This window comes from Colius striatus, chromosome 2, assembly GCF_028858725.1.
Source record: "Colius striatus isolate bColStr4 chromosome 2, bColStr4.1.hap1, whole genome shotgun sequence".
Taxonomy (NCBI): domain Eukaryota; kingdom Metazoa; phylum Chordata; class Aves; order Coliiformes; family Coliidae; genus Colius; species Colius striatus.
In genome coordinates this window covers 20349984-20374164 of record NC_084760.1, presented here as the reverse complement: position 1 = coordinate 20374164, position 24181 = coordinate 20349984, and the positions used below count along the sequence as shown (strand labels likewise).

General features: G+C 38.9%; 1 protein-coding gene across 1 annotated transcript in view; it reads right to left on the bottom strand.

Moving 5' to 3' along the window:
- Positions 1-24181, bottom strand: part of KHDRBS2 (KH RNA binding domain containing, signal transduction associated 2) — a 358378-nt gene that overhangs the window by 265353 nt on the left and 68844 nt on the right. The window contains exon 2 of the mRNA XM_061990173.1: positions 16084-16211. Within this exon, the coding sequence (XP_061846157.1) occupies positions 16084-16211 (128 nt within the window). The remainder of the gene's footprint in view (positions 1-16083; positions 16212-24181) is intronic.

The window sequence follows — 24181 nt, the reverse complement described above, 5'->3', positions numbered from 1 at the left end:
TTAGTTGCATGCTTCAGTGCACATAAGGTTTTTTCCCATTACATTTAATTAATTTCCTGTGTTTTAAGTGAATGAATGTTAGTCGAATATGTACTGGCAACACAGATTCTCTTCTAATAAGTTCATGAAGTCGGTGTTGTTTTAAGCAACCTTATAGAGTAGACATATGTATTAGAGATACACAGCTATTGTCTACAAGCAACACACCAGTACTTAGAAGAAGTAATCTTCAGGACATTTGTATGCTCACCTGAAAAAATTACTGGGTCTTGATGTGTTATGACAGCAGTCATAAGCCAAGAAGAAAGTAGGATTTCTTCAGAAGAGCAGTTTCTGAACACTTAAGATTTTAACTCCAAGAATGAGGCATACATGACATAATCCCAATAGTCACAGTGGCTTCTATCTGCAGGACCTAACGAACTACCCTACACACAGTTCACTAGAAACCCTCAAAATATCAAATTTTCAAATACTATGTTTACCAAATAACTCTGTTGTGTTTTTATTTTGTTCTTTTAAAATAAAATTAATCCCTCTACTCTCCCCTCATGAATCTGGAATATTGTGTCCAGTTCTGGGTCTCAGTTCAGGAAGGACAGGGAGCTGCTGGAGAGAGTCCGGCGCAGGGTCACAAAGATAATGAAGGGAGAGGAGCATCTCCCTTATGATGAAAGGCTGAGGGAGCTGGGGCTCTTTAACTTGGAGGAGACTGAGAGGTGATCTCATTAATGTTTACAAATACGTAACGAGTGGGTGTCAGGAGGATGGAGCCAGGCTCTTCTCAATGATGTCCAATGATAGGACAAAGGGCAACAGGCACAGGCTGGAACATAAGAGGTTCCGAAGAAACATAAGGAAGAATTTCTTCACTGTGAAGGTGAGGGAGCACTGGTTGCCCAGATGGGTTGTTGGGTCTTCATCTCTGGGGACATTCAAAATCCACCTGGATGAGTTCCTGTGTGACTTACTCTGGCAGGGAAGTTGGACTAGATAATCTTTTGAGATCCCTTCCAATCCTTAAGATTTTGTGAAAAAGGCATTCTGACAGGGAATGCTTAACTTTCACTTCTAATTTATAGTTTACATTGCATATGAGTGGGAGGTAGATTTTTGAATAATTCAGTGGTGACAAGCCTCCATATGAATAGATGGATGAGTGATGGGAGGATTTTGTAAGGAGGAAAGTACACTTGCATCCCTCAGGGATCTGAGAAGGGCAAACACAGTGATGCAGAGAGTATATGAATCCATTGAAGAGTTGTATGGACAGTGCTCCTGAAAATGAGAAATACAGTTCCTGAACAGAGGATGAATAAAATACCATAGTGAATAACACCAGAGTGGTGTCAGAAAAAAAATGATGCTGTATGACCATCAGTATACGCACAAGTGCAGAGCTATACCCATGGATTGAGAAAATCTTTACTCTGTCATTTTCCATATGTAGCTACATACATAAAACCACCTGCAGAACCTGCGATATTAGTCTCCATACATAAGCATCTCTGAAGTATCTATTTCCCTTTCCTGTTAGAATGCACTGTTAATGCATTACCAAAAAAAAAAAATCCTTTCTTAAAAAAAAAAATCAATGAGGGAAAACTGTACTCAAAAAGAATGAAAGGTGTATGTACATATATCATACATAGAAATTCTATCTGTGTGCATTCAGGGCAGAACAATACATATACACAAGAATCCATATTGTCTGTTAAGGAAATACCTAGAAGAAGGGTTAGGTATTATGGAGAGATAAATTGGTGTATCTGAAATAAATGAGAAGGTAAGAGTGAGTGAGGGACAATCACTCACTCTTGGAAAAACAAAACAAACACATAATCAGGTACCGGCTATATAATGAACACAAAAAATAAAAGGGCAACAGCTGTTACACAGTCTGGCTTCTATAAAGTTTTACAGCTATCAAGAAGCCAAGAGAGATTTGTGTTGGTTAACTCTAAGCTACTTTATTACTGAGAGGATGATTGCTGCCTTGGTTTGAGTGTCCTGTAACTCACGACAGCTGATAAGAACTAATTATGTATTAGTAGCCACACATAATTTATAATTTCAGCTCCCGTTGAATTTTTGTTTATGACCTCAAAAAGTGCTATCATAAGTAATATCTTACTAGACAAATAACTGACAGGAGCCATGGTCAATGGCAGGTGAAGACGTACTACTGATTCCAAGCAGAGGTGAGACTGCCTCATGTGTGCTATTTTAGTGATGAAACTTCATGCAAGTCTGATGCTTACAGCTGGCTCCACACTCCACAAAAAGGCTTGAATGATAAGCTAAGGGGAGGAAAAAGGTGGTTTTCAATTTCAAGTTCTAGATTTTCCTAAGTGGTAAGATACAAATACACAGGGAATTTTCATATTGAAAGCATCATGCAGATAACTGAGTCTGATTGCAGACTTACGCTATATGGTAGCCCATAAAACATCTATTTCTCCCACACAGATACCACTCACCAATATGCTATGATACACTTCATAGAGATGTCCCAACCTCCTGACACCCACCATTTATATACTTATAAATATTACTGAGATCACCCTCAGTCTCCTCTTCTCTTCTCTAGATTAAACAGTCCCAAGTTCCAGCAGCCTTTCCTCATAAGGAAGATGTTCCGGTCCCCTGATCACCTTGGTGGCCCTGCACTGGACTCTCTCCAGCAGTTCCCTGTCCTTCTTAAGCTGAAGAGCCCATAACTGGACACAAGGCTCCAGATGAGGCCTCAATAGGGCAGAGGAGAGGGGGAGAAGAACTTCCCTTGGTCTGCTGGCCATACTCTTCTTGATGCATCCCAGGATGCCATTGGCCTTCTTGGCCACGAGGGCACATTGCTGGCTCATGGTTAGTTTATTGTCAACCAGGACTCCCAGGCCTCTCTCCGCAGAGCTGCTCTCCAGCAGGTCAATCCCCAGCCTGTACTGGTGCAATGACATTGGCAGCCCTGATGTACGTGATTTTAGCTCTCTATTTTGTACTATATCTATTTAAGGCACAAAATCATTCAATATAGATCAAAAATGTGGTCTTCAACAAGTATCTGTAGTCTTGTGCTTTCACCTAAGTGATAACACACCCCTCCCCCCTTCCTCTGGTTATAGATGTCAACATTCTGTGTTGATTCCAAGGAATCCTGTAATAAATGCAGTGACACTGAACTTTTGATCATTTATACTATTAAAGATTATCTTTAAATACTATATCTGTATCCTTACTGCAGAGTCCTTGTATACTTTCTGTAGATTGCATAAGCACATCTGATGTTGTACATCAAGTACATAAAAGCTACCTTCAGTTATTTTCAGGCCATGGAATTTGTTTTCATTCAGAAATGCATTCACATATGCATACTCCTCAACTATGCATTAAGAAATTATATTCATCACTTGCACACACTATCATTTGTAAAATATCAACACAAAAGCTAAAGACCAACATTTAAGCTTCTGTACTGCTTAACTGCAGTTTTCACTTTCTTGCCTTATTTGTTCTGTATATAATTACTATGCATTTCCTCAAAGCATTAACAAGAGAAAACTCACTCTCTTACAAGAATGATAAATACAATCTGCATGACTCTATCACCTCATGATTAATAGAGTATTTTTTATTCATGAAGTTAGATGCCAGACTCAGCTGAAAAATGGGTATCATCTTCTATGTATTTATTCCAAAGCCTAGTAAAATTGCTTTACACTGCTACACATGGATACAACAACAACCACTTTTCACTGTTTTTTTGAATTAACACAAGATGTATGTCAAATGATGACCTTAAACTTCCTGTGTTGGAAATTTTGTTTAAAACTTGACAAATATACTAGATGCCAGAATAACATCGTAATAACAACTCATATGCAATCTACTACCAGTTCTAACCACAGTTCTAAAAAAAACAACCCTTGAAGCTTTGACATAACCATTGGCCTTCTGCATCCTGGAAAGAAAAACTGCACAATCCCTTTATTGTTTCCTCATCATCTTTTCAGTCCTCCTCTCACTAGACTGAGAAATTGACTTTTCGATTTTCTATTTTCCTTTAAGACTTACTGAAATTTAGTTGATAATAATTGTTGGAAATACTAATACTGCTATTCCTCTGTAAATTTTAGAGAATATTTCTCCTTTGATCCAGACAATTAACAAAAGATTCAGGGTTTGTCCATGAGCAACACAACAAAAACAGAGTACCACATTTTCCATATAAGTTATATAATAGAGTAAAAATGAGTGTTAAGGAAAGATTTTAATTGAAAACTACCTAAAAATCAAAAGGGACAGTTAATAGTTATATTACAAAATCTCCTGAGTCTTATACTTGCTGGTTTTCATTATAAGCCTTTGTGCTGGCTGATAAATCTCAAACTTTACATTAGCTTATTTCTTGAATAACTGACAGACTCCAGAGGCCACGAAATCAAGTATTGTAGAAGTGAAGTGAAACGGTTTATTAGTGAAAAAATTCTATACATTTTCAACATTCAAGCCCTGAAAGGAATATTTGATATTTCTGGCATACCTGTTATATACAGTTATAGTACCAGACTGAAATAGTTTGTATTTTCTTTCTATTTTCATAGTTATAAAACTATGAAGAAGGCTATTATTCAGAAAACAAGAAATAGCATACTAACTGAAGAAAAAAAATTACTTGTAATTTACTCATTCATGTTAGACACTAGACTTTCCAACACATCTCAGGTGTTGAAGAATAAAGGCCTTGCTGCTACAGATATTTATTTCCAGTCTGAAATTGACCATTGCAGGAAATATCTTCTAAAGCTTAAACAGTAACTTAATGGTTTTAGGAAGGCAGTTCTTTGCAGATATTTTTCAAGCACAGCAGACTCCACAATATCACTCTTCTATTTTTTTTTAATGTTCCTTGCTCTACCTGAAGTTTTTATTCTAGAAAAAAAAATCTATTTTTATGCATCCAAAGAATATTCCCAATGTCTTCAATAAAACTAAACAGAGCATGTACAAAATTACAACTATATGCAAGTCAAATTCCTAATATGCCATTAATCGCAGGCTGTTACACCACTAGATAACAACTATTTATTTTTAATGTCACTTGAGACTATTTGTTTCCAGAGAGATCTCATTTTGACCATCCCCCTCCAACCCAACAAACTTTTTTATGACAAAGGTCTCCTCAGTGACTTGTTTCTTCACTGTATGACAGAAATAAAGTTTTCATTTACAAACAGATGACTACAGTGCTACAGTGTTAGTATTTATTTTCCTTAACCACCATATATTTAAGTGTAACAATGCAATACATGAGAAAAAAGTTCCTGTAGGCTACTTATCCAAATATCAGTAAAAACACAAATTGCTGCAGATGTAATCACTTGGTAAAAATTGAAGAGCAGTGATGCCTGCAGGGCATCTGATTAAGGTCAGCTGGTAACAGAATCTCTGATTTAGGGGAAAAACTTCCTCCCATTGCTCCAAGTACTACAATGCTGTTCAGCCTTGTTCTTCTTTAAGATATTGAGTTTGGTTTTGGGATGCAACATGCAAGCCATAAGTAGAAGTAGCAGCTGGGTGTCACAATAACTTCTAGAATTCTATTACATACATTTCTCAATTTATACATCTATGTACACCACCTTTACAACAGCATCACAATGTTGAGAGTTAAACTAGCACACTGGGAAAAAAACCTAAAAATCAAAACAAAACATCAAAGTCGCTACTGCCAAAGTAGTAAAGAATATTTCACATAATAGCTTAAGTTAACAGTGACTACCAGAAAAGATCAAGACCATTACGAGTGATGCTGGTGTAACAACACAGTAAACTGAATTAAAGAAGATCTCTACAACTCCGTTCAGTCTGTTACAAGCCTTGGTTGTAGCAGTTGTAATACGGCTCATTTGCCTTTCTTAAACGCATGAACTAGCCTGCTCTACAACCCATCAGCACATCCCCATCATCCTAGATCAGGAAATTAGCCTGTAAACAATACAGAGTTTTATTTTCTCACTGTCACAAGAAAAAGCCACATATATGATTTTTTTGAGATAAGGAGCTCATAGTGATGAAGCTGTCTAGATTTAAGGACATTTGGGTTTACAGCAAAAACTCAGGAGCATATTTCCTTTCGGAAGAAAATCTATCTTGTAACAAAAGCCTAACGATACATACAGTTTAGTGTGAATTCCTATCTTTTTCTTGGTATAGGATAGCACTTCACATGAATAAGCTAGTTTTCTTATGATTACCTGTGTGGTAGTTTGTGCAGCCTTTGCATACTGTCTCTATGCAACGCTAATCTTTCCTAGGCTGATGGTGGTAAAATTAGCCGCATTTTGTCAGCTGATGTGTCATGTAAATTGCTGATCTTAAAAGGCTGCTGTATATGTGTGTGCACATGCGTGTGTTTTATACAACAAACATTTGGTTTTCAGTATCTTTTATCCCATAGTAACTTTCTTTAATATCATTGCCTTTAATAGCATTGCCTTTGGGTATGCAAATACCAGGGAATATAACCTCTGCTTTTAAGGTGTAAGAAGATACACTGGTCAAGAGAGCTAGCATCTTCAAAAGAATACCTTTAGGGAAAAAAAGTGAACTGCTGAGGCTTTCCCAATGGCTTTCAATGTTTTTGATCAGGTTCTCTATTTAGGTGGTACTTCCAAGAGTATAGTAAGTATCTTTTCTTGTTTCATTTCGCTAACTTTGGAGTTGAAGTTGTTTGCTTTTAGCCAAAGAAGACCAAATGGTCAAAGAAGACCAAGACTAAATTAATCACCCTGGAAAAGCCTATTTTTCTCTAAGTAAGTTTCTAACCTTGCAAGGATGATCATCTACAACCAACATAAGTGCACTCAGTAAAACAAAGTGATCTTTTAGTAAGTGCCTCCCTCTAAAACTGTACATCAACGAGACTGCAAACATGTGGGATTTGAGGGAATGCAAGGAGATGGAATAGTTGAGATGGAATTCTTTCTAGGAATTCTCACTCTGACTGGAGTGAAAAGATTTGGGCCACTGTTGTTCCACCATTACCTTTAGCCAAATTTGACAAGCATCAAAGGGCAAATGTATTTGCAGAATCTTTTACAGTTTCCAAATTATTTAAATGATTGATCACTTTGTTCAGTGAAAAATTCAAAGCGAAACTGTTATCTCAAAAATGACTTCTGAATCTCCTTCCCCAGAACATAACTATCTTCCTCTGTGGTTCCAGTTAATTCCCATTTGCAGAAGAATCCTTACATGCCACACGTTACTAGCATACATTTTCTTGTCTGACTAAATTGGCATTTTGAGATTGCTGTACTTCTAATACAAGAGAAATGTAAATTTAAAAAGTTATATATTACTTAAAAATAGCCTTGTTTCTTCATTGCACTGAATATCTGCTATGAAAAGTGATTTGTTCAGCAGTTTTCTCTTGTTAGTTGTTATGTGAAAGTAACCAAGTTTCTGCAATCACTGGTATCACTTTTATTAGCTCCTTTTCTTGATTTCTTTGTATCAAATGCTGGGTCTCTCTGTAGACTAACACTGTAGTAACATCATTCTAGACAGTGTTAAGAGTATTGCTAAGCATGCAATAGCTGTAGGCACTTTTGGCCATACCTAAATTACCTTTAAATACACTAATTACTTACTGCTAACAACAAAGATACAGCAGCACCAAAGCGGACCTGAGCTATTCATCAACCTGGGTCTGCAGTTGGTAAATCCTTACTGAACTCTGACCTGTGGCAACTAGAGCACTAAGGGAAAACCAAAAAACCTCAACAAGCTAATTTAAATATAGTTGGAGTGTTTTAATGGGCCTCAGTCAAATACCATTTGAATGTTTTCTATGTGTCTAAGTTTTATGGGCAACTTGCTCCAGGGCTTTACTGTTCTCATGTTGATGAAGTTTCTCTTTTTATCCAGTCCAAATACTCCTTGGTTTAAACTATGCCTGCTGACTTGCACTCCTACTGTGCACCACTGAGAAGGGTCACCTGAACATCTTTCTCACAGACACTAGGAAGGCTGTTTCCCCTGGAGCCAACTCTTCTCCTGACTTGTTCAGCCCAGTTGCCTCAGCCTCACCACACACGGTAGATGGTTCAGTCTCTGATGATCTTAATGGCCTTCCATTGAACTATACCCGGTTTGTCTACAAGCATGTAGGTAATTATTTTGTATTGGCAGCAGACGGACACCTTGATTGTCTCATCATTCCTATATATCCTATATGTTCCTATATATCCCTTATCTTGAATAAGAAGAAAATCTGGGCATTCTCACTATAAAAACAGATTGAGTCAACTTATTTACTAAGCAGGCAAATTAAGCATTTTGGAGCACTGATGTGCACCTAGCTCTGTCACTGCACATACAACTGGCTCCATGTACTTGGGTCTGTGAGCTTGAGCCCAAGTCCATCAAAACACATCCTTGCAGAGACATGGCATATTCTGGTAACCAGTTCCCAGGGGGAAAAAAAAAAAAAACAAACTAAATTTTCTCTCTCCATTGAGGGAACAATTATGAGAAGATTTGTAGAGATTCCCTCTATCTCATCCTTCACGTACATCCATGGGAGAACAAATTTTCTGTTCCCATTATCCTGCAGACTCTTCTGAAAATAGCTCCTTAAAAAAGAAGTGGCATAAGACGGAGAAATTATCTTCTGAGAAGGAGAAGGCTCTGCTTTCCACTTTTTCCTCCTCCATCATCTCTTCCTTCTAACAACATCATAGAGCAACATGTTAAGTGCTCTGAAAGTCATTTTGTCTTTTTATGCTAGTGTTGTTTTTGCAGTCTCAAAAAATGTGACAAATGCAATTATGTATAAAAGAAATAAACCACCTCTCCCCGAAGAGGCTGAAAGAATATTAATATGTGATCTGTACTAGCACTAAGCTAATCACAGTAACACCACCCAGGCCTCTAGAATTCTGTCAGTATCAGCATTTACATTATGAACCCTTCATTTCAAGAGTTTATAGCAGTTCTGCGTGAGGTAGTTACTCTCACAGGAGTGTACAACATGGTTGTTAATAGCTTTGTTAGTGACATTTTCCTAAAAATGGTGGAAATTTCAGTTTGAAATTTTGTTACTCCCTCATCTGTTAAATAGTGGAAATCATGAGCAATTTTTGACTCAGTAAGACAATGCAGTAAGAAAAAACCTTATCCAAAATGTGACTTATATGCTTGAATTTTAAAATGTGTATTTTTCTAAGTTTGAAGACAAGAGTTGCTGTACATGCTAATCACTCCAAGACATGGTATTAGGGGTTTCTGGAAAAGAACTGAGGTTCCCATGAATAAAATCTTTATAGCATACTGAGTAAGCAGAGAGTTTTATAAACGGTACATGTTAAATGAAGTTTTGGCACTATAGTCATCATATACAAGTGTTATAAGCTTCATATGTGAACATATTTATCTAGCAAAAAATTGGTGTGCTTTCTGATGTCTGTAAAATCACTTAAATACCCTAGAAATCTGCAGATAACACATCTATTTAAGTATGATGATTATTTTTGGAAACATGACAAATTCACTGGAAACCCTTGAGAATGCAGATTCTCAAGTCTGACAACTAGCAAAACAAAATAACACTACCTTTCATCACATTGGGACATGACACAAAATGCGGTCTTATATCTGCTTTTTTATTTATATATAAAGCTATTAATTTACAGTATCTAGTTAATGTGCATTTGACCTAAAGTTTTACAGCTTACACAAAAACTCCTATTTCTTCCAAAGATTGTCTTCACACATTCAGAAAATCAATATTTAAAGCAATGTGATAATGAGCAGTCCAAGACTTGATTCTCTTTTACTCAACCTGAAACAAGATTGTCAGTACATCAGAAAAACAAAAATATGGAAAAAAAAGAAGAGAAAAAAGACAGAAAGTGAGAAAAAACTCCTTGCTGGTAAAAAGGAGTAAAAAATTGTTATCTTTCAGAAAGAAATTTATTTTCTCTCTCTTCTCACAAGTTTGTTTCTGAATAAATGATGAAGAAATAGCTCATTCAAAACTAAAACTATATATCTTTACTTTCTAAAATTCCATTTCATTATTATTATTATCATTATTGAAATATTCTCTATGCCATGCATAACTTTTCTTAGATTTCATTAACCATTGCTCCAGTGAATTTTCCTTGGTTAAAAATAACCAGCTGAAGAAGACTTAATTCTCTCTTGTTGAATTGACATAAACAATAAACAGTTTGTCTCATCACATAGTTGATGTTCTGTCAGCTTGGAAACCAGTGATTAGTGAGCAAATGGTGTGCAATCATGCTATGTATGCCATGGTATACATTTCTTGCAGTAGAATAATTAATATCTGATAGTTTTCACCTTAGTGCTACTTACTCCTTATCTAGATAAGAGGATTATGATCTCAGAAAGTAGATGGAAACATATTTTTGCTATATTAGTCACCCGTTCTAAATCTATCCTGCTGTAAAAAAATCTATTATTTTATATCTAGGCAAAGTGATGGAAGAGTTGCCTCCTCTCCAGGTTTTTTAAAAAACATTTGAGTGACAGCACTATGCGATGATACATTTCTTGAACTAAAAGTGGGAGGGTATAGTTTCCTCCCAGTTTGTACTATTTTCCTTCTGACTACCAATCCCATGCCATGGAAACACAGTGGTTTCTGAATAAATCTGTGGTTCTGCTATTAACTGAAAACCTAAATCTATCAAATGAACAGGATTGTAATGGGTTCTTAAGAGATATTGATGCTACTGCTAGGCTATATAGGATGAAAACAAGACACACTTTTAGTAAGTTTTAATAAAACAAAACATACAGTCTAATCACTCTCTGAAAGAGATTGTTATGAAACAGAGCTCTTCAAAATTAGCACATATTCTTTATGTGCTCATCATATGAAAGCATCACCTCTGTTGTTTGCTTGATGTGAGTGAAAAGAAAGTAGGAAAGACGGCTGAGGTCAAACACACCCTAGGCTAAATAGCTGCATCTCAGCAAGTAAGGGAACGTTTTCAATCTAAATTCCTTTCTTCACCATAGAAAGGTGAAGAGACACATAATTATGTTTTAAAGATTTGTGATTGTATGTGGGAAGTTTGAGAAAGAAGAAATACCAAAATCCATGTTCGATTGCAACTGAATCACAAAACCTTACATATAACAACCTGGAGGAGGGAGCAAATGCTAGTCACTAAAGTAACTGGTCCAGAGAGACTCACAGTCACACTTCTCTGGGGCTCACTGGCTCTAGAGAAGGCTGTTTGTATGTCCCTGTCACAGCATCTGGCCCAGGTTTTCTCTGTGCCCCCTTTGAGGAGGTCACACACTTTCCCAGCCTGTCACAGGGAAACACAGCAAGGCAATCATGCATCTTATGTAGTCATTTTCCCTAGTAACTACTGAACTCTTGGACTTCATATAGAAATAGAAGGCTCTTTTAAAGGCATGTAGGATCTCCGAGTAGGACAAGTTTGGAGACAGCATGGAGCTAAATATAAGGACACATTCAAACTAAGGAAAGGCTGTGCCATAGAAGAGAAAACTTTTGTCATCATATTGCCATCAGTAAAACATCAAATCAGACCTCACAGCTAATGACAAGACACTGATGTATGGAAAGAGGTTCCTTAGCACAATGAGCTGCATTACCTCCTACCTCATTATTAAGTCTATTGCAAAGGAATCAATGCAGAGCGTTAGCTTTTGTGTTAGTATCTTATTTTATAAGCAATTTTCTAAATTTTTAGCTAACCTTAGTTGAGAGTTATTATAAATTACAGTAATGACTACTTTGAAGTGACTTTGTAACCCACTTGAACAGAGAAAAAAGCCTGAAGAGACACAAAACAGATTTCCTCTTCAGCCTCAAGAGGCAGAAACAGTCTTCATGAGTGCTTGTGTAAGATGAAACAGTACATTCAACTTCAAGAACTGATTAGTTCACACGGATTCTGCACTTAAAACATATTTGATCAGTTTAGACTATAACAGCAGAATTTCAGTAATTCTAAAGTGCCCAGTTTGGGTTTTTTCCTTTTAATATTAAATTTGTTGTTTTTAAAATGTTTCAAAGGAAGTAAATAATTATTTTAACAGTAGGTTTTGCAAGTTGCTAAGATAACCTTTAAACTCTACTACTTCGTTTAAAAATCACCAGTTCCCTGTTCTATCTCATCTATCTATCTTAACAATCATGTCATTAGAAAATTATTAAGCACCATCTTTTGCTCAGAAGACATTGTCTTGATTTCTGTCCCTCACCAAAAAAAGGTTGAGTTAATTATTTCCATGTATCATCATATGCAACCTCACTGCATTTCCCAGTCTTTGGTAACTAAGTAACTTAGAAAATATCTTCTTCAATTAACTGCAGTTTGGCTTTTTTTCCAGAATGTGCAAATTCAACCTATGTTGGAAAGGACCTTAAAGGCCATCTAGTTCCAACCCCCAAGTCATGGGGAGGGACACATTCCTCCAGAGCAGGTTGCTCAAAGCTCCATCCAACTTGACCTTGAACATAAGAGGTTCAAAAGAAACACAAGAAAAAAATTCTTCACTGTGAGGGTGATAGAGCACTGGAATGGGCTGCCTAGATGGGTTGTTTAGTCTCCTCCTGTGGTGACATTCAAAACCCACCTGGATGAGTTCCTGTGTGACCTATTCTAGGTGGTCCTGCTGTGGGCAAGGGGTCGGACTGGATGATATTTCAAGGTCTCTTCCAACTCTTAAGATTCTGTGATTCTGTGAACACTTCTGAGATAGGGAATCCATAATCTCTCTGGTTAACCTGTTCCAGTGCCTCACCACCTTCATGGTAAAGAACTTTTTCCTTTCAGCTAATCTAAATATACACTCTTTCAGTTTAAAGCCATACAATTAAATAACTGCACTCAGCATTTTGGCTCTGAATTTGTCCATGTTATTTCCATTATATTTAGACTAATTTACTTGTTGACAGACCAGAAGGAAAATAAATACTCAAACCTAGATTTAATGAAATAAGAACTTAATCTCTAGAAAGAAGAACTAGGAAGAAATTATTAAATTTATGTATTTGAACTGACTTGGGTTTTTTCATCTTTAACATATAATAGTGGTTTGGGGAGCTAATAAGATAGTAACTAAGAAAAAAAAAAGTTCTGTTTTGTAATTCATGTGAAAATACTTTTTGAAAATCCAAGGTTTTCTAGAAAAAATTTTATCACAATAACTGAAGGTTATAAATTATACTTGTTTGAGTGTTTTGACCCTAAGCCTACATAGTAACTGACTCTCTGAGATCTAGATATTGGCATGCAAATGTAAGTTTCCCATTAAGCATCTAAACTGTAGTTCCGGTTTTTCAGCAACAAGACAATGTCAGACTTCTGTTTGCTTCTTCCTTCTTTTTTCTTTATTTAAATAAACCACTGTGTTCCCATATTTGATTTATTTGACTACAACCAACTGATAAATGGCAAAATCTTTATGAACAAGTCCTGGGTATTTTCATGCTAGTTTTAAACTGAACAGCTACAAAAGCTGAAATATTGAAACATCTGCCAAAGTATGATTATTTTTGTTGGTCTGCCTTAGTTGGAATCCACATATCATGAAAGTAAAGAAAAAGCACTATGGGACAGGAAGAAGGATCAACACATACAAGACACTGCATTACTATTTCAGAAGAAATTTTAGGGCATTAAAAAGATTTGCTGTACAGAAGAGTTTGTGTAAATGAGATGCTTCTCTTCCTTGTTCCTGAGATTTAAAACAATTAACCTCACAAAAGATCACAGGTGAACTACCCCCTTGTCTCTTTTTTTACATTTCTGTTTCACAGCAGAGAGGCCTGTATCTTTAAGAGTGCTGGTAACATAAGACAGCTGTTGCTAATCATGTCTTTGATTTTATTTTCCTGTTGTCTGCACCAGCAGTTTCAGAAACCAAACAACAGACAGTCAAGTAGAGACAATGTCACAATACTTACTCTGACACTTCTTTAGCCACTGGGAACCTTTTGTGTTAAGTTTACTTCTGCTCAAAACTTAACATGCTGCTTGTGATTCTATTGCTGTCACTGAAGGACCTACAGACCTTAATACGCCTAGGGTTCCCTTATAGCAATTTATATTTATACATGTAGTTAAAATAAGAGCAAATATCTTGAAAGGATTGACTTCATTTCTCAGTAGTTTGTAAATCATGTGATTGTTGCTTTTTTTTAACCTGTCAGATTTTTTTTCCCGAAGTTTTATACTCTTGGACAACTTTTTCACAGAATCCTGACCAAAAAAGCTTATCAGCAAATAATGAATGAGTACTTTTTAAAACTGGTCTTTCAAATATAAATTCTTCTCAGGTGAGATCATACAGCAATTCTCTTAACCGTTCCTATTACCATATTTTGCTAAATATATAAAATTAATGTCTTTTTTTAACCAATTTCTATATTTATTGGTTACTTATAAAGCCACCTGAAGCAACAACTATATAGTCTTTGACTATCCTAATGTATACAATTCATTAAGAAAAGGTAACACACTAGACTACAGGAATCAGAAGTCTGGCAAATGCAAATGGCAAATGCAACCCTTGATGGATGGTTACTGGATGTTAGCAGGAAACCTGCATTTCTGGGAATAATTCCATGCCAAGTACAGAATATTACTAGCAAATCAACTACAGAAACTTTCCAAGCATGTACTTTGCATTACTGAATAAGTATTCCATTCTCACTGCACTGATTTTCTTTTGTGTCACTGCTCAAAACCAATAGAAATGTTTTATGTCTTTTAATACTCATTAATATAACAAGCTCATTAATGTAAATGAAGGTTAATTTAATCATATTCAGAGACTATATTGGATAGATTATTGCACTTGTCTTTTAAATAGTTTGTCTTTCATTCTACTATCTTCACCAAATAACATTCTGAGTAATTATCACACTGCCATTATAAAGTTACAGCACTATTACATTCTTACAAAAGAACTTCAGGTCACCTATAGCATTTACATAAAATACCACAAATCTAGTCAAAGCACCTCAGGTTATACAGCAAGAAAGTAATTCCCTATAGCGCTATGTGTATTACGAAGGTCTTTACCATTTGGATGATTACATTATTTCAGTTTTATATTCACTACTCAGGACATAAATGTCAGCTGAAATCATTGTGTCTCAATTTTTTATACCTTTCATTTTGTTAGATAGGCTTTTTACCCATTGTAATTTATTGCTCTTACTGATGAAAGTATAAAGCAAAAAAATGAGTGTGTAATCAAAGCTCATGTTGAACCCAATACCATGTGAAAATAAATCAAGAAAAAAAATACTCTAGACATATACGGACATGTTTATTATTTCAGTTTAAATAATATTAGAACAACTGTTTATGTAAAATACAACATTACACATACACACACAAATCTTCCTTCATGTAAAGTAATAACTACAACTTCAGAGATGCAGCTGAATTTGAGCTCTTTGGCAAGAAAAGAAGGGTTTTATGAATCATAATAGGTAGAATGAGGAGAATGAAACATAAGAGGGAGAAAGTATGTGGCTGAAAGACACTTGAATATTATAAACAGAGACGTACAATGTCAAAGTAGTAGTTTGCAGTAATCCTTACTTATTACACCAGAGAAAGTCCTCCAACTCCAACATGAAGAAGCTGAGGCACATTTAAGTTGACTTCTCATCATTATTGATACATTTTTTCTTTTTTCTGCTAAAGTATCTTTTTGTTAACTGGCCTTCTGTTTTATAAAAAGACAGTACACATGATAAAAGCAACTATAACGAAACACCTACAGAGTTTGCCTAAGGACCAGCTATGAAACCTACCTGAAGTAAAAAATCTCTCATCCACTTCAATAGCTTTTCTGGAAGGCCCCAAGACAAAAGTTAGAACATATAAATAGCTAATAACTGGTAAATTCAAATAGGAGATTAATTTCTAGTTGATTTCTTTTTTAATACTGTGAAGCCTGCATACTGAGAGTCAATAAAAATGACTAAGCACATGAATTTTTCATCCTTCTCTTGAGAAAGATTAAATAAGTGCTACACTACATTTACATTACCTTTGGATACTGTTTGACAGGGATCAGAACTCTTTCTGACAGCTTTATGTTTTTGTTGCTGATAACATCGAGATATTTCTTTTCTTCATCTTCCTTCTTGCCTTCAGAACCCTGAAATTTTTCGATTTCTGCAAAATATTAAAAAAGAGAGCAATCAGTGACATGGTATTTATCATCCTCAGAAACGTTAAATTTCCACATTATAATAATTCCACTGAACACCTGTGCTGTTTGCACTCAGGTGAAAGGTACTGCTGTCTTTGAAAAAGACATCTCTGTCACCTCTGCCTCTCAGTGCAGGTTGTACTCCTCAACTAATTCTTCCCCAGCTGAAACAGAAGCCAAATTACCTCAATGTGTGCAGGAACAGAGAAGGCCTACAATTCAGTCTATCAGTCTTTTAAAGAGGATCACATCCTCATACCTTGATGCTATTTTGTCAATGTGACCTGCCAGAATTAAGTTGGATTCTAACTGCAATGGTGTCACGGTTTAGTGAGGAGCCTCTTTTGCTTGGTAACAGGGGGATAGGACTGCAGTGCAGACCCTGTAAAGAGTTCTTGGACTTTTCTCCAGCTCTGAGCTTCAGACCAACCTCCAGCCCGGCTGGGCCAATCTGGCTCTTCTGCAATCACTATTTAAGGACAGGAATTTGAAGTGCTGGCAAGAGATGTAGAAGTGGTACAACATGGAGGTGACTATGCAGACCCCATAGTCAGAGAAGGAAGGAGGAGTGCCAGACTGGAGGTCCCTCTGCAACCCGTGGCAAGAACGCAGGTTGTAACCCTGCAACCTATGGAGGGCCATGGCATGAGAGCCACCAGCAGCTCCGGGTGAGCGCATTCGGACAGGCGAGAGACTGTGTGAGAAGTTGGCCATGGCGCAGGCCATGCTGGAGAGCCTGTGGCCTGCAGAGCAGACCCACACGAGAGGCAGAGAGGAGCTGAAGCCTTTGGGATGAAAGGACGTCGGAGCAGCCTGTGTAGGGCTGCCTGGTGTGTGAGGTACCCCATGGAGGAGCAGGGAGGATTGGCATGGAGCCCACTTGCCCTGAGGAGAGACAAATGGCAGGAGTCATCAGAAATAGACTGACGGAAGCCCCCATTCCCTGCCTCTCTAAGGAGATAAAAACACCGGGATCAGGGCTCTGAGCCTGGGAAGAGGGGAGGTGTGGGGAGAAGGTGGTCTTAAAGGGCTGGTCGGAATCTTCATCATTGTACCACTCTGTGTTGTTTTATGTTTGTTATGTTTTGGGGTTTTATGGTTATGCTTTAGTTGGTGTTGCATTAAATTATTTTCCATTTTCTTCCCCAAGCAGAGCAACCTCATCTGTTTTGTCCTGGACCCTAAGCGGCAATTAAGCTCTCCCTGCCCTTGAGGAATTCTCAGGTCTTGGTACCTGAGTCTAGGAACGGTGAGAGAAACAACCATGCGGACTCCAAGGTCAGTGATGCAAGAGAGGAGGAGGTGCTGGAGCAGAGACTCCCCTGCATTCTATGGAGAGAACTGGTAAAGCTGAGATATATTTTCATTTCTTTAAAGACCCTGCATCAGCGTTAGAGACTCATTTTGATAATGACCCCTGACAAGGGGCAGAGACTCATTTTGCTAAAGCTGGCCCCAGACAAGGGGCAGCGATTCACTTCATTGGGGGCCCCGAGTCAGGGACAGTGACTATGGCTGGAGGAGGCCATGTCCCGTGGGAAGGACCCAACCACTTCTCGGCAGACCCCGAGCCAGGGGCAGTGATTTTCTTCTTTAAAACTATGGCTGGAAGAGGCTGTGTCCTGAAGAAGGGACCCAATATCCACAGCTGTAACTGTGGGGAGGAACCCACGACAAAGCAGCTCATTAAACTTATGCCCAGAAGAGGTCTTGTCCAGAGAGAGGGACCCTATAACTGCAGAAACTGCAACCATGACAAAGAATCCACACCAGAGATATTCACCAAGGACTGTGTCCTGTGTGAGGGACCCTGTATCAACAGAAGCTGCAGTTGTTGGGAGCAACCCCCACCAGAGAAGTTTGTTAAGGACTGTGTTCTGGGGGAGGAACCCTGTGTTGGAGCTGGGGAAGAATGCCAGGAGTCGTCCTCATCTGAGAAGACAGAAGTGGCAGAGCCCATCTGTGAGAGACTGACCATATCCCCCACTCCCTGCCCCCCTGAGCCATTGAGGGGGGAGGAGGTAGAGATATCGGGAGCAGTGAGCTGGGCCCGGGAAGAAAGGAGGGATGGGGGAGGGAGATCTTAAAGTGCTGGTTGTAATTTTATCATCCTACTCCCTTTTTGTTTTTATTCTATTCTGTTTCTTGTAGAATAAACTTTCCTACTTTCCTCTCTAAGTCGAGTACTAGAGTCTGTTTTGCCCAGAACCGTAATTGGCAGCGAGCCCTCCCTGCCCTTGTCTCAATCCACAACAACCTTGCTTATCTTTTTGCTCCTATTTCGCTGGGCCCTCCGCCATCCTAACAAGGGTGGGGGTGAATGGAGGCATCGAGTGAGAGACTGTTGTGGTGCTGCTGTGCTAGCTGGGCCAAACCACAACAACAAATTAACTCTTGCATTAAAATATTCTTCATTAAATAAATTCAGTAAGTAATCATTATATATATATATATAAAAAATAATAATGATGGAATGTAGAACATCTGATGGAATTTACAAAAGCAACCGCAAAATATATACAAGTTGAATAGTTTTGAATTCTTTATTCCCTAAAGCTCTATAAGCAACAAATAAAACCAAACAATTGAATTTATTACCCTGAAAAAATGATCTAATACAGTGCCTGAAAGCTTCCTGATAGTACAGATAATACTCAAAAAACCTGTATTCGCCACACTGTCATTACTGATAGCAAAGGAAATGTCAATACTTATAATAAGTTATAATTTATAACCAAATTATAGCTGAAAGCATGTGGGTCTGAGAAATATGGAGTTCGAAGGCAAGGATGATGGAGAGTAAAACAGTGACAGACAGCTGTTAACACATATACTTGTTTCTTTGACTTACAAGTGTAAGCAAAAATATGTGTAAGATAATAGCCGACGTCAGGATTTGTAAATAAATGTTTATGCTGCCTCTTCTAGATCATATTATTTATTTATTGCCTGCACCAGCAGAGAGATCTCAGAAGCCACAGATACAAGCTCTTTCAAACCCTATCAGAGAACACACCCTGGCAGGATGGGGAGGAGAATCATGAGGAAAAGGTGAAGCTTTGTGTTGAGCTAAGGACAATTTAACAGAACAGCACAAGGAGAGAACAAACAGCCATAACAACAACAAAGGAAAACGGAAAGGGAGCGATGCCTGGTGTCACTTGTCACTGCCGGCAGCCCAACACTCAGTCTCAACAGAACAGACGCAGTTCCCACATGTGCAGCTACACCCTGGCAGCTGCCCCGATATCCTGCGCGTGACCTCAGCACGGTAGCCAAGAGCCTGGCCACACTCCCTTGCAGCGTCTGGGGAAACCCTGTCTCTCTCAAACCCAGGACAGCCTTAAACATTATTAAACTCTTTTTTCCATGAGGAGGTGCTGAAGATACTTATAAGCCTATGTGGTTTAAGGGAACTAAACCCCTTTATTTCCCTGTAGTTTAGAGGAAATAAAGCTTGAGACAAACTCTCCACCTTCCAAACTTTTACCAGCCACTGTGACTCTTCCCCTTCCCACTCTCTTGGTTTCTTTTTGACTGAGAGTAAGTACATGGAAGTTTTAGAATAAAAGTAGTCAATGAAAGACTACTTTAGCCGGGCTTTTCAGACATTCCAAGTATGTGAACAAGAGTTTGCAGATTTACCAAGAGTGAGACTACCTGTGGGACTTTAATTGGCTTTACTCCAACATTTAACTCATTGCAGCCTTCATGTGTTTTTGGGGGTTATTTTGGTTGTTAGTTTTCTGTGCAGTTATTCATTAATCTCCTGAAGGTAACAAAAACTATGCGGTGGTGTTATGTTAAGTAGGTTATGTTAACTTACTTATAAATGTTACTTAAAAATAAATATTTGATAAAATTACTTGAATTTTTATACTCTCTATAACAGCCTCATGGATCATGAGGCAAACCTGAATCTTCAGTAGCATACAGAAATATTCAAATCTTCCAACTGCATCTGCTTTCCAAACTTGCATGAATATGCTTTGAGTCACAGTATCACAGAATGGTTGAGGTGAGAAGGGACTTCTGGAGGACATCTGTTCCAACCTCCCCTGTTCAAGCAGGAGCTCAGGACCACAGCCAGACAGCTTTCAAGTATCTCCTGAAGGGCGACTCCTCAAGCTCAATGGGCAACCTGTAGAAGTGCTTGGTCACACTCACAGTAAAAAAACGTTTCCCAGTGTTCAGAGAGAAGCCTCTGTGTTTTTGTTTCTGCCCCTTGTTACTGGATGTCTCTGAAAAGAGCCTGGCTCTGTCTTCTTTGCACCCTCTCTTTAGGTACTGATACACATTGAGAAAGTTTCCCCCTGGTGTCTTGTCTTTTCTTCAGGCTGAAGAGCCTGGAGGCACCGCTCTCAGCCCTTCTGCCACTGGAGAGATGTTCCAGTCCCTTCATCATCTTTGTAGACCTTTGCTGGACTCTCTCCTGTATGTCCATCTCTCCTCCTGGAGAGCATTAGCCCAGGTGTGGCCTCACCAGTGCTATGTGTAAAGATCACCTCTCTCGACCTGCAAAGTCAGCCACGGAAAATAGATACCTTGAGATGGTTTATTTCTAAACCAGAATGTAGTGCTGGATATTAACAATGAAACCTGGTGTCCAAATTTATATGGAAAAAACAGCAACAGGACTCTGCTGGACAGTGAGGTAGTGTGGTGAGACAGCTACCTGGGAATGCTTTGTTCCCGAGGGCTTGTCTCTCTGGGTGTGGTCCCTGGAAGCTTTGTAATGTCACCAGTCACTACGATGCCCATGACATCAATCCTTTTGGGGCACAGTGCTGTTCTACCTTTTGGATAGACATCTGCAGGTGTGGGGAGGACAAAAGATCTGCATTCCATAAGCTCCTTCCTGAGAGAACAGAGATCTGTCAGACAGGGGCCTGAGGAACTGTTGCTGTACCCCCAGGCTTAGGCTGCCGTGGCTGAGGCCAGGAACTGTTTTCCTGCCTATTCTTCTCCTGCCTGCACGAGTTGTAGAGGTCAGTCGCTACCTGCCCTGACAGAAGGGATGTGCAAAGACACTTCTGGTGTCACTCCTCTGCCCCAGGATGGTCCCTGGTGTGTGTGGCAGCATGAGCACAGCTCCAAGGAAGAGTGGGCAATGTTTTAGTGCTCGACTTGCATGGCTTTGTTGCTTCCTGCAAGTGGTGTCTCCACGGCAGGTCATGAGCTTTGTATCTCTTGTTTGCAGTTTGAGATGCAGATGGAGGAGGTCTTGGCAGAAGACAGCACCTCTCTCTCTGCTGCTACAACTAGCCAAGTGTCCCAGGCCACACCACCAGATGTTACTGAGGACCCAGTGTGCCAAATCTGCTGGAACACCATTAATGAGAAAGCCTCTCTGAGCTGCTGCAGGCACATTTTCTGCTTTTCCTGCATATTAGACTGGTCCAACAAAAGACATGAGTGCCCGATCTGTCGGTGGCCTTTTCACCTCATCTTCCACAAGACAGCTGGTAACTACGAGGTGTACCGCATAAGCTCCCGTTACAAGGGCAAGTCCTTTTAAAGAATGATGTATTTCCATTAATGGAAGAGACTTTCAATTGCAATAGCACCAAACTCTTGCCTCTCTGTAGTACTATGCATAGCAACATTATATAGTACTCTGAAAAATAAAAATGAATGGAAGAATGTTTTAAATGGAAAACTCATTTTTTAAGGGCCAATCTGGCACCTCTGCCATCACTATTTAAGAACGGATATTGGTAGTGTGTAGGACGAAGTAAAAGGGTAGGGCAAGATGGAGGCTACCATGGGGACCTCTGCAGTCTATGAGGGAAGGACCAGACCGGAGACCTCCCTGCATCCCCAGGGAGAGAACAGCCATGCCTCTTCGATGCACACTGGCAGGACTGATAGCTGCCAGCAGCTCTAGGAGGACTCCATGCCAGAGCAGGTGGACAGGAGCTGGGACACAGGTAGCATGACAGGTAATTTACAAGTGAAAACACTCTGTAACTAACAGGAGTTAGAAGAGGTTATTGGGACAGCACAATCAGCCATAAGCCCTGAAAAATTAGCCAGTAGCTCACTGCATTCACCCAGAAACTTACCTATCTGTTAACAACATCCCTCCAGTGTAGGCACACATACTCATTAACTCACACAGCTAGTTAGCATTATTCAGAGAGGTGTCTCAGTTTAGGCTGTGATCCAGTTTTCTTCCTAGTAGCTGGTACACGGCTATCTTTTGGGTTTGTGCTGAAAAGAATGTTGGTAACAGAGGAATGTTTTGGTTACTGCTCAGCAGTGTTTGCATAGCATCAAGGTGTTTTCCGCTTTTCACCCTTGCTCTGCCAGTGAGTAGGCTGGAGGGGGGCACAAGAAGCTAGGAGGAAGCATGGCCAGGAGAGCTGACCTCAACTAGCCTCAGGGCTATTCCATACCATAGAGCATCATGCCCAGTACAAAACTGGGGGCATTTGGTGGGGAGGGGCAGATCACTGCTTGGGCATCAGTCATTGCGTGGTGAGCAACTGCACTGAGCATCAATTGGTTTGATTTTCTTTTTTTCCTTTTTTTAATCTCTGATTTTTACTTATTTGTTATAATCCTTTTAATTCTTATTATATTTTTAATTACTGTTGTTACTATATTTGATTTCACTTTACTTAGTAAACTGTTCTCATCCCAATTCATGGGTTTTACTTTTCTTCCCAATTCTTCTCTTCATCCTGCTGGGGGTGGAGGGGTAGGCAGAGTGAGTGAGTGGCTGCATGGTGCTTAGCTGCTGGCTAAGGTTAGAGCAGGACAGGAGGATAAAGAAGTAATTCCTGTTACAACAGACACAAGTTAAGCAATGCCCCTGTCAGTGATGAATTTAATACCTGTAAGAAAAATGTGGATCACATCTACATGTCTATATTATCTCTAGTAGACAGTTATGAATTGAATTTGTCTACACTCAAATCACCAGAAGTCTATTAACTCAAGCTGAACTACTTTGGCTCTCTGGCAAGATTAGTTGCTGTTAAAAGAACACTGGAGAAGAATTCTAAAAGACAAGTCAAAAACAAATGACAGAGATCTGTAAAATCAGGAATAGTATGAAATGGAACAGAAAATGTGTATTCATTGTTTCTCCAAAGGGGAAAGCATCAATTTTTGTCATGCTACAGACTGAAAACACACAAAAAATTGTTTTTACATACAACTTGTTACTACATTGTAGAACTACTGAAAGCATCCATATTCTTAAAATCTAGTCTTTTAAAGATTTTTCTCTTATGATGAGATTCCATGAGGTCCCATAAGGCTAGATGTCCTGCTGAAGATCTTGTCAAGTTGGGCACATCTCAAAAGGCAACGTGCATCTAAAGTTTCATTCATACTTCAGGCTTTTTTACTGTTGTTCCTAAAGACTATTAGCTTCTATCAAGTTGCCTATTTAAAAAACATAAAGGGAAGGTAGGGAAGTGACCATACCTTTTAGTCAGTATTCACTAGTCCATATTTAGAACACTGGGTCCAGACTTTCCCCCCCCTTCTCTAGAAGAGGAAAGACATTGACCATGTGTGAAGAGTTCAGCAGAAGCCACCCAAGATGGTTGCGGCTGAAGCAGACATCCTGCAAGAAGAGGCTGAGGTAACTGGACCTGTTTATTGTGGATATGAGACAGCTTTGGGGGATCTAACAGCAGCTCTCCAGTGCCTATGCAAAGACATAGTCAGGTTCTTCATAGAGGTGTGCAAAGTGATGATAAACAATAAGGAAAAGCTGAAAGAAGAAAGGTTTTGAGTAGGTAGAAGGAAAAGCTTTCCTACCCAGCAGAGTACAGCACAGCAGTACTGCAAGTTAGCCAGAGATATGCCCTGCCCTGTATTCACTGGGAGGCTTTCAAGAACCACTTAGATAAGTCTCTGAATCACAGAGTCTTAAGGGTTGGAAGGGATCTCAAAAGATCATCCAAGTCCAACCCCC